The sequence below is a fragment of the Emiliania huxleyi genome (assembly GCF_000372725.1).
Source record: "Emiliania huxleyi CCMP1516 chromosome Unknown EMIHUscaffold_156, whole genome shotgun sequence".
In the NCBI taxonomy this organism is placed as follows: Eukaryota; Haptophyta; order Isochrysidales; family Noelaerhabdaceae; genus Emiliania; species Emiliania huxleyi.
The window spans coordinates 26,849-40,651 of record NW_005201025.1 but is presented as its reverse complement, the minus strand read 5'-3'; the positions used below and the strand labels follow the sequence as shown (position 1 = coordinate 40,651).

General features: G+C 67.5%; 3 protein-coding genes across 3 annotated transcripts; 1 reads left to right on the top strand and 2 right to left on the bottom strand.

The window, feature by feature from the left end:
* EMIHUDRAFT_441524 (hypothetical protein) lies at positions 1 to 1,796 on the bottom strand. Its single transcript, XM_005785934.1, has 4 exons — positions 1,608 to 1,796; positions 867 to 1,316; positions 455 to 796; positions 1 to 261 (listed from the first exon to the last, which is right to left on the bottom strand). The coding sequence occupies exons 1-4, from the start codon at positions 1,776 to 1,778 to the stop codon at positions 139 to 141; spliced, it is 1,086 nt and encodes a 361-aa protein (XP_005785991.1). The 5' UTR covers positions 1,779 to 1,796; the 3' UTR covers positions 1 to 138.
* Positions 1,797 to 4,289: 2,493 nt separating this feature from the next.
* On the bottom strand, positions 4,290 to 9,432 carry EMIHUDRAFT_111701 (hypothetical protein; the record flags this gene model as incomplete). Its single annotated transcript, XM_005785933.1, has 5 exons — positions 4,290 to 4,935; positions 4,978 to 5,222; positions 5,291 to 5,476; positions 5,553 to 6,308; positions 6,868 to 9,432. 5 exons carry the CDS (start codon positions 9,430 to 9,432, stop codon positions 4,290 to 4,292), a joined length of 4,398 nt encoding a protein of 1,465 aa, XP_005785990.1.
* Positions 9,433 to 10,493: 1,061 nt separating this feature from the next.
* On the top strand, positions 10,494 to 12,964 carry EMIHUDRAFT_229475 (hypothetical protein; the record flags this gene model as incomplete). The annotated part of the gene is made up of 5 exons (XM_005785932.1): positions 10,494 to 11,032; positions 11,104 to 11,220; positions 11,371 to 11,479; positions 11,877 to 12,281; positions 12,479 to 12,964. The coding sequence occupies 5 exons, from the start codon at positions 10,494 to 10,496 to the stop codon at positions 12,962 to 12,964; spliced, it is 1,656 nt and encodes a 551-aa protein (XP_005785989.1).
* Between the last annotated feature and the right edge of the window lie 839 nt (positions 12,965 to 13,803).

The following is a 13,803-nucleotide window of genomic DNA, read 5'->3' as shown; positions in this document are numbered from 1 at the left end:
TGGTTGGGGGGAGGGGAAGGGGGCGGTCAAGCCAGGAGCACAAGCCGGCGCCGAAGCGAGACAGCGCGACTCCCCCTCTGGGGGGGGCGGGGAAACGCGCGCGCCAAATGGCGCCCTCAGGTGGGGCAGTCGTCGCTCTCACGGCGCGGGAGACGAGCCGGGCGGCGGGCCCGCGTCCCCGTCGGGGGAGGGAGGGAGGATGGGCCGCGTGTCCGCGTGGCGGCCGGGAGCGGCGCCTCCCTCTGCTGGCCCAGTAGGCGGCGGGCCTACGTGCTGAAGACACAAACCTCGGGGCGGGAACAGGTATTGCGCAGAGTCTTCAGGGCGCCGCGTGAAGACGAGGGGCCACGACGACGGTGAATACCACGGAGTACCGCCGCGTCCAGCGGAGCAATACGTGTCCTCTCGAGCGCTGGTTGGAAGAAGAGGACCCGTGTTCCGCTTCTAGGGGCGGCTGGCCGGTGCGCCGCAGCAGCACCCTCCACGACGCCTCGAGCTGGCGCTGCTGGTCGCGCTTCTTGAGCTCGCGGTCCCATGAGGGCGCGTCGATCGTCTCGCGGAGGCAAGTCTCGAGGTATGACGCGTGCACGCGCGTGTGCTCCTCCTCGGTCCCGCCGAGCAGCCCGGCCAGGTCGGCGCTGGCGGCATGCGTCTTGTTTCGCAGCTCGGCGCAGAGCAGCGGAGGGTCGATGAGAGCCTCGCCGGCGATGGCGAGCGGCAGCGCCTCCAGCGCCGCGAAGGCCGCCTCCGGCTCCCCCGCCGGGGACAGGTCGCGCGAGTGCTCCTTGGCAAACGCCTCGAGGAGCGCGTGCGCGGGTAATCTGGGGCAATCTCGGGTAATCTCGGGTAATCTCGGGTAATCTCGCCTCGAGGAACGCGTGCATGCCGCGCCGCGAGGGCAGCGGCTTGAGGCCGCGGAGCAGGCTGCGCATCGCGGCGCGGGCGGAGAGGCCGAGCAGGAGCGCCTCCTCCGCCAACCGCTCGTGCGGCTCCCCCGTCGCCAGGATCCGCAGCTGCTCGCACCACTCGCCCGCGAGCTGCGAGCGGCACGCCATCAGCCGGCGCGCGAGGTCGCGGGGATCGATGGTGGTGTGGTAGCCCGAGGCGGCGCGGTTGAGGTAGGGGTTGTTGGGCGACCCCTGCCGCCGCGCGATCGTGGGCACAAAATACGCCTCGATCGACTCCGTCCGCGTGAGAGCGTCGAGGAAGGCGGCGCCCCCGCCGGGAGGCGCGTCCTTGGCGTGCGCCTCCCACGCCTGGCTGAGCCACATGCCCTGCCCGCGCTCGTTCATGTACTGGAAGCGCTCGAGCTGCGCCTGCGCACCGGGCGGCGGAGCGGAGTGCGTGAGTGAGTGAATTTTGGCGACATTGAGGGCCGGCCGGCAGCATTGGCGACGGCGGCTTGCGGCGAGCACCGGGCGGCGGAGCGGAGTGCGTGAGTGAGTGAATTTTGGCGACATTGAGGGCCGGCCTGCAGCATTGGCGACGGCGGCTTGCGGCGAGGGAAGTGATGGTGGCATGGACGAGGGCGGCGGCGGCACGGGCGAGGGCGGCGAGGGCGGTGGCAGCGACGGCGGTGGTGGCGTGGCGAGAGGAGACACACGGACCTCCACGCTCTTTGCCATCAGCGCGTCCCTGAGCGTGAGCACCTCTGGGTCATCCGGCCGGAGCAGGAGGTGCCTCATCTCGACTGCCGCCCGCCACGGGCGGTGCGTCGACAGTGGGTTACGGGCAGGTGAGTACCACGATGGAGGAGCGGCGACCAGAAGCGACAGCATTTCGGGAGGGCCACTGGTCGGCGTCCTTGATTATACGTTCCTTCATCCGAGCTTTAGGCCGAGGTCACGCCCCGCGAGGTCTCTTGGGTCGACAGGATCACAGCGGGAGGAAAGCGGCGAGTCGCAATTCCAGGGGTCGTTGTGGCGGGCCACCCTGTCCAGAAAGGCATGGATGCCGATCTGGGGTCTCTCGACCGAGTCTATGAATGAAGCCCTGGCCGCTCCGTGAGGCTGCCAACTGCACTCCAAGTGCTCCAAGTGCTCCCGGTGGTGGCAAGGTTAAGCAACCGAGCAACGGAGATGGTGCGGGGGTACGGGTGTTCCAGGGGGTCACGACACGCACCGACCCTTCACGAACCGAAAGGCTGCACCCGGGGAAGGCACAGTAATCCGGGCACGTGTTGGGCGCCCCATTCCGTTTAGGGCTAGGTCGGCTCAGCCCCGTCCACTTCCCTCCCACTTGGCGCGTGATGATGAGGAGATGCCACCCAGGCCAGCCAGGGCAGGGGCGGAGGGCGAGGGCGGAGGGCGGGATGGGCGCCAAGCGGGAGGGAGCGGACGGGGAGGGAGGGGCGCACAGATGGGGGATGGCGAAAGTCGCGCCGACCCCTAGTCTAGGACCCCCCCCCCCCCCCCCAGCACGTGGCACACCTCTTTACTTGTTTGCCGGGTCTTTCTTATCGGTGCCGAGCAGCCGCCTTTCGGGCGTCAAGCACGTCGCATGCGCCGATCACGGAGCGCGGCGCGGAGGAGTTGGGCCCACCAAAGGCTTTGCGCACGAGCGCGTAGAGCCACGGCTCGACGCGCTTTTGGCATGATGCCTCATGCAGCATGTTCAGCTCACTCGCCATCGAAAGGCTGCTAAGGTCGATGTTCACGTCCTTGTCCAGCACGAAGGCCACGACTGAGCGCAGGTAATTCTCTGCCGCCGCGCCGGTCAGCTGCTCGTACGCCACGTGATAGTAGCGAACGCCCGGCGTGTAGCGCAGGCGGTCGGTCCATGCGCGGTGCTCCGCGAGTATTGCCCTGATCTTCTCCTTGACTGTTGCAAAGGGGACAGCCAGTGGGGGAGTCGATGCGCGGGTTGCCGCCGCGCGCGAGGCATTCGTGTCATGCATCTTGACAGCATTGGTCTGATAATTGGATGCCACCTGCAGCAGCACCGCCTCGCGCTCGAGGTGCACGACGCTGATGTTCTCCTCAACCACGTATTTGATGAATTCGTTGACGAGCCGCGGGGGGACCTGGTCGTACATGAGCTTGTATCCGATCACCGGCGTCTCGTGACGCTTGAGGCGCGCCCACTGCGCTTCGCTGTCTGCGCGCCACTTCGCCCACGGGACAGTGGAGTAGTCGTATCCTTCGACGACTCGGTTTTTCATGTATGAGTACTTGATCATCATCTCCGATAGCCGGGATGGATTATAGCCTTGGCTTCCAGGACCTTCTTCTAGTTCTACGCCGCACTCAACCCCAGGCTGCCGCGCCAGCACGTCGCAGAACCAGGTGGAGCCGCTGCGCTGCGTCGTGAACAGGAGGTACCTGCCCGCACGAGTTTGCCCGGCGCATGCCAGCAGGGCCACCGCAGCTAGTGAGGCACGCATTGGTCGAGTGTGCGAACAGCTATATGGGCATGTGTGTCCGGCCTACACGTGTCGACGCCCGCCGAAACCCCCCCCAAACCAGAATGTTACAGTTGTACAATGACTCCCTGCACGACACTGGGCACGGAACTAAAACCAGAATTTCACAACAAAGCTCCCTCGCACGACACTGGGCACGGGACTGGCGCGCACTGGCACTAACACAGGTACACCCGCCCGCCCCCCCCCCCCCCCCGCCACAGACAGGCAACCTCATTCATTCACAATTCTGCGATTGCCGTGTGAAGAACGACCGAGATGCGCTGCTTCTACAGCCCCAGCCAGAAGATCGGCCCGCGAGGTGGGGTGCTAGCATGAGACCGATCCGTCGCAGTTCGGCTCTTGCTCCAACGAGCGCTTGCGCTTCGGCGGTTAGTGGTGTACTCACCTCCGAGAAACCCTTCGGGTCGCTCCTCATGATCGCAAACCCTGTCAGCAGAGTCCTCCTACGGGAATGTACGTAAGAGCCACATACAACGAAAAAGCTTGGCCGGCTCCAAGTGCTCCAAGTCACTCCCTACCTGCCTTTCCCATCCTGGCTCGTCGATCGCCGCCGCTCCCACCCACCCACCTTCTCCTGCCAGGTAGGTGCGGATTGTAGAAGAGCGGCTCCATTAGGGCCACAAGAATCGCACACGGGGAGCGGCTCAGGGGCCAGTAAGCCGCGGAATCGCCAAATGTCACTTGTCACAACCCGATCCACCCAGCTCCCCCAGGGGCAGGGCTGGACCCCTAGTCTGTGCCCCTGTGCTTGGGACGTTCGTGGAACTTGGAAGCTAGGGCAGACCAGTGCCATGACATCAAGATAAAAACAATAGGGAGCTCCACAAATCAGGTTCAATAAAAACAATAGTGGCGGCTGGCGGCGCTACAGCCCCGAAAAGCTGGCGAGCGCCGGCGCCGTTCCGGTTCCCGCCGACCGCTCTGCTCCCCCTGGCGGCCCGCCATGGATCGAGACGCCACTGTGGCGAGCGGATTGCGACCCGTGGAGGAGGCCCGCACGGACTTGCCCGAGAGAGTAGAGGGAGCTGCTAAAGGACCCAGCTGGATGGCCGTGTCGCCGCGCCAGCTGCGGGAGCCTCGCCGTCGACATGGAGGTCGGGAGGATGGGCGACTCGTTGAAGACGTCCGCCAGCTGCAGCACGGCGGCGTGACCAAAGACGAGCATGTTGAGGTCGTTTGCGAGCGTGTGCGAGGTGGACATGCCGGAGGTCAGCAGCGCGGCGCCGCTCGCAAAGACCTCGCCCGTGACCAGGCGGCTCGGGCTCATGGCGAGCAACGCCATGGCGACGAGGGCGCTGCCGTACACCAGAAACTGCGCCGCGCCCACGCTGCTCTCGTACACCACCCCCATCAGAAAGTGCTGGAAGGCGCGCCTGCGGTAGACGTACGCGACGCCGCCGTAGGTCTCCACCTTCTGCTCGAGGATCTCGTCCGTCAGCTCGCCCGCCCCGCCCTTCTTTGAGCTCCACTGGTAGATCTTGTTGACCTGGTTGCCCGCCACGCCGCCGTACCTGCGCGTACCAGGAGGCGTCGGACGCTGGTGTCGGAGCCACCTGCGCGGCGGCGGCGGCGGCGGCGCACGCCTGACGTGCCACATCGCCTTCAGGTGCGCCAGCTCCTCCAAGGAGCGGCGGTAGTAGCCAAAGACCAGGCAGACGCAGGCCATCGCGCCAATGGTGGAGGCGACGTACAGGCACGGGATGATGAGCCCGTAGATCTTGCGCGTCAGGATGCCAGAGACGAAAGTGGCGAGCAGGGTGCAGACGACCTGTGGCACCTCAAAGACGAAGCCCCACACCTGCTTCGGCACAATCACCGTGATGAAATCCACACTCACTGCCGGTACGCAAATACGGCGCCCCGCACGTGGTTGACGGCGTGGAAGACGATCATGTCCTGCAGCTGCGCGCAGGCGCCGCCAGTGAGCCGCGCCGCCGCCTTCTTGTGCTCGCGCTTGCGGTCCATGCCGAAGCGGGTCGCCTCCGCGTGAAGGTTGAGCAGCCTCCGCTGCAGCACGTGGCGCAGGTGAAAGCGCACGCCCGCGAGCGGCACCTGAGGGAAGCGCGGATGCATGGGGACACGTCCCGGGTACAAGCCGACGAGTGTGCCGGAGATCTAGCACGTCGACTTGGAACTGGTAGTAGAGGCGCGTCTTGGCGGTGGCGGTCGCCACCATGCCAAGGCAGAGGACGACCAGCTCAGTGCGGTCCGGCGACGCGTCGTCCTCGCAGGCCTGCTGCACGCGCAGGATTGCCACCGAGAGCAGCGTCGAGAAGACCACCGGCAGCACGCCCAGGGCCGCCTTGAAGAGGAGACAGCGCTTCACGCCATGCTGGTTGCCTGTCTTGTAGAGGAAGCGGCAAAAGGCAAAGCAGAGGCGGAAGAAGCCGACGTCCGCCCGTGTGCCGTCGGGCCACGGCATCGCCCCAATCCAGTCCTTCTCGACGGGCAGCTTTGGCGGTTCCTGCGGAGCCAGCAGCTCATCCGTCCCGCGCCAGAGGCGGTTGCGGTTGAGCCGGTACCACCGCATCTCGGCGGTCCGCTCGCGGTCGAGCGAGAGGTACAGCGACCGTTGGATCTGCGCCTCGCGCCCCTCGGCGAGGCCGTGCGCCTCCACCGGGTCGGCAAAGGCGGTGCCCGAGACAAAGGACTCGGAGGCGGAGATTGTGCTTGGCAGCGGGCTCGTCACAAAGGGAGCGCTCTCGGCAGGCGTGAAGCGCTGCAGCATGCCTCGCGCAAACCGCACAAAGGGCGACTTGGGGCTGTCGTCTCCCGTCCCTGCCGATCCCTGTGTCCCCATCGTCTGCCGCTCGCTGAAGGAGCTATCCTCGGCGAGGAGGGGCAGGCTGAGAAAACTCCCGCTCATCGAGCCCTTCTTCACTCCCTGGTTCGGCGACGGCATGATCCCAGGGCAAGAGGGACGCGCGGAGGGCGGGCGACTCGTAAAAATTCTTTTGCAGAAAGGCGGCAGGTACGACCGTGCCCGACAGTGCTATCAATCAAGTACGTTCGGTCCTTCGCGAGCGTCGGCCGTTTCCTGGCTCACGGAGCTAAAGATGTTCACGGGCCTCCACACGTCTCCCGTATGGGAAGCCCCGGGTGCTCTTTAGCTAAATAAAGATGTTCACGGGCCTCCACACGTCTCCCGTATGGGAAGCCCCGGGTGTATGTACTCGTCTAGGCAGGGGTTGGCTTCTACTGGGAATAGTGATGTGTGTCCGTACTCACAGGGGGTAGCCGGGGGCGGTATCTCGAGCCGGGTATCGACACGGCTCCAGCACGCAGCAGAGAGATTCGGGAGACAAAAAAGTGTGATAGAATTTTACAACAAAGCGTGCGAAAGAGATAGAAATAAGAATAGCGAGATAGAGGCGAGAACACAGCTACGAGACAGAAAAGGAAACAGATGCATCTCCCTCTTTTCAGCCAGGGCTTGGCGGCACTTGGAGCACTTGTTCCTCCTTTTCCCAGGGCCAATCTTCATTCTCTGCCCACACGCTTGCAACCAGAATAGCGTCGCCAATGGTGAAGTTATTGCTCATCGAGAAGTCGCCGCCATTCATGCACGCCGACCGGGGAGCATCCCCCGCCCACTGCGCCGCCGCATGCAGCGCGTCGCCGAGGGTGAACCGGCCATCGCCGTTCAGGTCGCCCCGCAGCTCCTGCTCGGTGCAAGTCGACCAGGGCAGTGGTGACTGGGGCGGCGGTAGTGGCGGCGTCAGCGTCAGCGGCAGCAACGGCAGTGGCGGCGGCAGCGGTGGTGGCGAGGGCGGCGGTAGCGGCGGCGGCGGTAATGCCAGTGGCGGTAGGGACGGCGGCGGCAGAAGCGAGGGCAGCGACGGCGATGGCAGCGACGGCGGCGGCAGCAGCGGCGGTGGCACTGCAAGGGGCCCTGGCGGGCCGGGTGGCAGCGGCGGCAGCGACTCGCTTCCGGTAAACGGGATGATGCTGCTGGCGCAGGCCTCTGCACAGAGGCCTTTGTGCGCGCCGGCTGCGGCGGCACCATCCCAGAGACAGCAGGTGAAGCTGCTGCCACCTCCGTGGTTCTTGGGGCACGCGAGGAGGGCGCCGCAAGGAATGAGAGGGCTCAGCAGGGGAGGCGGCGGCAACGGAGGCGGGGGCGGAGGCGGAGGCGGAGGCGGAGGCGGAGGCGGAGGCGGAGGCGGCGGAGGCGACGGAGCGGGCGACGGAGCGGGCGACGGCACGGGCGTCGGGGGCGGTGGGCTCGGCGGTGGCGGCGAAGGCGACGGAGGCGGCGATGGGGGCAGTGGCGGCGGCGGTTGTGGTGGCGGCAGAGGCGGTGGCGGTGGGGGATACGGTGGCTGGGGCGAAGGTGGTGCGGCTGGGGCGAAGGGAGGCGGAGGCGCGGGTGTGGGTGGTGGCGCGGCTGGAAGAGGCGGGAGGGGTGGTGATGGAGGAGGCGGGTTGGCAGGAGGCGGGGCGGGACAGCCGAAGAACTGCGGGCCGCTAGTGCACTTGTACACGCCACTTTTCAGCCGGTACGTGCAGGGCACGCACGACCCGGAGCAGTCGTGCGCGTACGAGCTGCCCGGCGTCGGAGGGAGGACGGGGTCGACGTAGTGCGATTCGCACAATGCCCTTTCCTGCTCGTCGGGATGCACCGTCGACGAGGACAGCACGCTGAAGCACCACTGCCCCCCGATTGCGCCTGTGAGCATGGTCCTTCCAGGCCGAAGATCCTGCTCTGCGCAAGGAGCGCTCGGCGGCGGGGGCGGCGGCTCGGGGTGAGGTAGCGATGGCGGCGGCGGCGGCGGCGGCCGCGGCGGCAGTGGTGACGGCGACGGGGAGGGTGGTTGATTGCTCAGCGCCGCAGCCGCCGCCTGGAAGCCGGGCACGGAGCTGGCGAGCGAGGATGCGAGCATGTCCCACTTGGGCTGGTTTACCGAGTTGTAGAGGCCGCCGGTGTCGAACGAGTTGTCGTTGAGCGACCAGTAAAAGTGCCCCAAGCCGCGATCGATGAGGTACTCCTGCATCCGCTCCTGCCACGGCCCTGTGTCGTCCCACAGGCCGCCCCACTCCCCGAGCACCACTGGGGTGCCCTCCTCGGACGGGATCAGCCCCCAATGCGTGTCCCACACCTCGGGCGTCCCTGGGTGGTTCGGGTTCTTCGAGGCGTCGCCGTAGGCGTGCGGCGACAGCACCAGCTTGCTCGCGTCCGAGAGCTCGATCGGGTGAGCGCGGTGCGGGTGGACGGCCTCGCCCCACCAGCACGTGTGGCCACTGTGTAGCCCCGACGGGTGGTCGCGGCACCACCCGCCATTGTTGGCGATGCCTTGCACGAAGATGAGCCACCGCGGGCAGCGAGCGAGCACGTGGTTGCCGAGGCGCTCGGCAGCTAGGTCCCAGTCTGTCCTGCGGTCGCCGCTGCCCCAGGTGGCGCCAAAGGGCTCGTTGTAGAGGTCGGCGGCGATGACGTTAGGAGACGCACAGTACCGCGTCACGAGCGAGCTCCACGCGTCGAAGAGCGGCTCCTCGTCCTCGCTGCGGCAGCCACCCTCCACGCTCTGGCACCACAGGGCGCTGTTGGTGTCTGCGGCGATGACGTGGATTCCGAGCATCACGTAGATGCCCGCGTCCTGAAGCCGGCGCACGAGGTCATCCAGCGCCGCCAGGCTGCGGAGCCCCTCCCACTCCCTCCCGCACGAGCCCGTCAGGGTCGGATTAGAGGCAACGTGCTCCACCGAGAGCGGCAGCCGAACGCTGTTGAAGCCGTGCCGCGTGAGGAAGGCGATGTAGTCGTCCACCGCGTATCCCGGGTTTGCCCACCCCTTGTAGAGCTCGTGCACACACGCGGTGTCGCTCTGGAATCCGAACCAGGACGCGCCCTTCAGGAGCAGCTCCTGCCGCCAGTGGCGCGCGCTCAGCGGCTGAAGCCACAGTCTTCCGCCGTCGCCGAGCACCTCGAAGGGCGTGGAGAAGTTGGCGGCCGGATCAGAGGCCCAGGCCACGGCAGGGTACGGTGGCGACGGCGAGGGCGAGGACGTCATGGCAGCGCGGCCAGCTGCCCCGCGCGAAACAAACGCAGTGAACCGCCCGCCGTCCTCTATGCGATGAATCTAGCAATAAGACCGCAGGTGAAAAGAATTTAACAAAAAAGCTCCCTCGCACAACACTGGGCACGGGACTGGCGCGCACTGGCACTAACACAGGTACACCCAGAAAGACGCGTGTAGGATGTATGTAGCGATGTCGCGCGTGAACAGGGCTTGTGGCGCGAAGTCTATGTTGCCGACGAAGCGGATTGCTGCGCGAGCGGGACGGTCGGAGGCGAGGTAAAGCATGGGACGACGACGCCGACGGCGGCGGCGGCGGCGGTGGCGTGGGCTCTCTACCCACCAACCTCGAGCTGTTGTGACGGTGGACAAGGAAACGCCGCAATTGAGACACGGCGGTTCCTGGACGTCCATGGCGACATAAGAAAACATTGCTTTCGCGGAATGTGCCTGAGGGAGGGTGTAGAGGATGTAGAGTGTAGAGCGCTGTAGAGCTGTAGAGATGTAGAGCGCTCTGGAGCGCTGTAGAGCTGTAGAGCTCTACATCCGCCGCGTGACGAACTGCCTGCGTTGTAGAGCGATCCCCATCGGGCCGCATGAGCGGCCACGCCTCGCAGATTCGTTTCTCGCGCCTGGGTCAGGCGCGCGGGGCATCCCCCGGGTCGCTCGACCAGCGATCCGAAGAGTGGCCGCTATGAGAGGGAAAGAGCGGGGCCCTCGACGCCTCAGTCCGGCCCTCCGAGGGGGGAAGGGAATTGCGGGGTCCCCACGGGCGCCTCAGTTCGGCCCTCCCGAGGGGGGGAGGGGAGCCAGGAGGTGGGGGGATCGGGGCGGTGGGGAGGGGTCTCGGTTTCGTGTGGCTAATACTTGCCTTTCGGGGAGGGGCCTCCGTTACGGCGCAATTTAATGGAGTTTTCTTCTCTTTTTAGAGGGGCTTGCGGTTGTAAAATTCTTTTAAATTCTTTTTAGACTCGCTTCAGCTGGCGGGACGGCTCATACAAGGAGCTAGAGATGTGCTCGATCCCGTCAGCTCGACGCTGACGGGACGCTTACGCATGTTGTTCGTGATAGCCCTGGCGCTGACCACATACGAGATCTTCTCAGTCAACGAGCTCCGCGACAGCATCCAGCGAGCCAACACGTCAACGCTGTCACTCCTGCTCGCCGAGCATGCCACCTACCGGCTTGGAGGCTCGCCTCTGGAGATTCACGGCCGCCTCCGAGTGCAAATCTCCGGCCGGGAGGGCACTGTTGTTGACGCGGCTGGGCTCTCGCGTGCGTTCATCGTCGCCGGCGGAGGCTCGCTGGAGCTTCGCTCGCTTTCGGTGATCCGCGGCGTCGCAAACGCCTCAGACACAGACGGAGGCGGAGGCTGTGTGGTGGTCAGACCAGATAGCGCGCTGCGCGCCACCGACGTCCTCTTTTCTGAGTGCGCGGCAGTTACCCAGGAGCGTGGATGGATGGCTGCCGCCGGGCATACGATGGCCCGCAACGCCCTCGCCGACTTCAATATCCGAGGCGGCGCGGACGGCGGGGGCACGGATGCGCAAGGCGGCGCGATCGCATCGCATGGGGGCACGATCTGGCTCGAGGGGTAGCCCGCCGACATGCCCTCTGGAGGTATCATACGCAAGCGCCATGAGCAGAGGCCCTCCCTGGTCGCAGGTGCACGCTGCGCAACGCGTCGGCCCTCGATGGCGGCGCCATCTTTGTGTGGGGAGGCTCGCTGCTCATCGAGCACAGCCGCTTCCTCGACTCCTCCGCAGCTCGCGAGGCCGGCTGGTGCGGTTCTCCAGCGCTCCCGTTCACTCTCTCTTACCCCGTCTGTCTCACCGCCGTATGCACCGCCTCTCTCCCACGCTCGTCTCACCGCCACGCACCGACTCTCCGACACAACCTACCACCGCCCCTCCTCCCACCACCGCCCCTCAGCATCGCCATCCTCGAGGGCGCAGCAGCGGACGTCCGTAACGCGACGCTGCGAGGCTGCTCCGCCGGCGGCGACGGCGGAGGGATCTTCGCCGCCGACGGCGCTCAAATGGTCCGCCTCGCCCCTGCCGCCGCATCCCTCCGCCTCGCCCCTGCCGCCGCATCCCTCCGCCTCGCCATTGCCGCCGCCACCCTCCGCCTCGCCCCTGCCGCCGCATCCCTCCGCCTCGCCATTGCCGCCGCCACCCTCCGCCTCGCCCCTGCCGCCGCATCCCTCCGCCTCGCCATTGCCGCCGCCACCCTCCGCCGCGCCCCTGCCGCCGCCACCCTCTGCCTCGCCCTCCCACCGCCCTCCGCCTCGCCCTCCCCACCACCCTCCGCCTTGCCCTCTCCACCATCCTCCGCCTCGCCCTTTCCACCACCCTCCGCCTTGCCCTCCCCACCTCCGCCTCGCCCTCCCCACCACCCTCTGCCTCGCCCTCAAGGTGCTCGCAGATTCGTTCGTCGAGGAGTGCACGGCGGAGGGCAGCGGCGGCGCGCTCGCCCTCGACGGCGCGTTTGTGGAGGTGCACCGCAGCGAGCTACGCGCCTGCATGGCGCTCGAGTCGGGCGGCGGCGTGTGGGCCTTCAGCGGCATGGTTTCCGCATCCGACCTGCGGCTGCAGGGGTGCGGCGCCGAGGAGGACGGCGGCGGCATGTACTTGTTGCACGCGTCGGCGCGGCTGCTGCGCACGAACATCGAGGGGTGCGCCGCCGGCCGCTCGGGCGATGGCGACGGCGACGGCGGCGGCCTCGCGGTCCACGGCGGCACGCTCACCGCCTCGGAGGTGCGGGTGGTGCGCTGCTCGAGCGTACGGGACGGCGGCGGGATGCACATCGGCTCAGGGGCGCTGGTGGTGCTGACCGCGTCGCTCGTGCAGGAGCGCCTCACCGCCACGCACCGCCTCCCTCCCACACCTCTCTCCCACGCCTGCCTCACCGCCGTACACCACCACCGCCATGCGCCACCACCGTCATGCACCACCACCGCCATGCACCACAGGAGTGCCAGGTCTACCTGGTGCGTGGGCGCGGCTCTGCTGTCTTTGTCGACCGCGCCGGCGCGCTCGAGCTGGCCAACTCGTCCATCCTGCGCTGCCACTCGCGCCTGTACGGCACGGCGTACGTCGAGGGCATCCCGACGCCGAGCCGCGGCAGCGAGCTCGCCCCGAGATCCGCCGAGGGGAGAGATCGGCCGAGCGCTGTAGGCAACCTGACGTTGAGCCACGGCTCCGAGCTCGCCGACTGCGACGGGCACGACATGGGCCTGTCGGGCTCCTCAGAGGACTCGCGGAGGGGGGGCGTGCTGTGGATCCGCCACGGCGGCGTGGCCCGCTTGCTGCGCTCCCGCGTGGCCGACAACCGCGTGTACGACCTCAGCGCGCCAAAGACCTTCTTCGCCGTGGCGAGCGTGGACGCCGGCGCGAGGCTCGAGGTCTTCCACTCCCTCTTTGAGAACAACTCGATCACGTCCGTCACCGATGACGGCGACGCGGCGGGGGCGCGGCTTCGGCCGGCGAGAGCGCCCGAGATGGAAGGAGACCGCTCGAGGCTGTAGGCGCCGCGGCAGTGTACGTTCACTCAGGCGGAGAGCTGCTGGCGGTGGGGATGGACGTGGAGCTCGCTTGTGGCGCGACACGCAACCCCGCGATCGACATGGACGGCGGGCGGGAGGAGGGAGCCGACGCACCCCCGTCGCTCTCGCCCGAGGCCGCCGCCTTTGCCGACTACCACGGCGTAATTGGCCCAATCTCGCTCCCGGCCACGCAGCCCGCGCCGCCCGCTGTCCGGCTCTTTGCGCTGCGCGCGTGGGTGACGCCTGCGTGCGAGGTGCGGAGGAGCGCCGCGCAGGTCCGCCTCGCCCCTGCCGCCGCCTCCCTCCCCCCCGCTCTCTCCACCACCTTCCCCACCGCTCTCCGCTTCGCCCTCCCCACCGCCCTCCGCCTCGCCCTCCCCACCGCCCTCCGCCCCGCCCTCCCCACCGCCCTCAAGGTCGAGGCCCTCGTCCTGCGTGGGCAGAGGCCGGCGCGCTGCGACGCCGACCCGGCCGTGTGCGCCCCGCTGGCTATCTGCTCCGATGAGGCGGTCGTGGGCGGGGGCGGGCTCACGGCCCCCTCGTGCAGCTGCGAGCCGCCAAACGTGCCCGCCTCGGGCGCGCCGGACCGTGGGCTGGCAGCCGTTCTGCCCGAGTTTGGCTGCCTGACGCCGCGCTTCGCGTCGGACGTCACCGTCCTCGACCGCGCGGGGACCGGCGTGCCCCACATCGTGATGGAGCTCACCAAGACGTCCGAGAACGAGCGGGCCACCCGCTCGCTGCTCCTCCACGTCGGAGGCACACAGGAGGCGACGCTGCGGTGCGGCACCCACCGAGACCCCCCCCCCCCCACACCCTTTTTT

Coding starts and splice junctions, on each gene's coding strand:
- EMIHUDRAFT_441524 (XM_005785934.1), bottom strand. CDS start 1,778: ATGCTGTCGCTTCTGGTCGCCGCTCCTCCATCGTGGTACTCACCTGCC. Junction 1,317..1,607: donor TGATGGCAAAGAGCGTGGAG/GTCCGTGTGTCT, acceptor CCCGGTGCGCAG/GCGCAGCTCGAGCGCTTCCA. Junction 262..454: donor TGCTGCGGCGCACCGGCCAG/CCGCCCCTAGAA, acceptor CACGTAGGCCCG/CCGCCTACTGGGCCAGCAGA.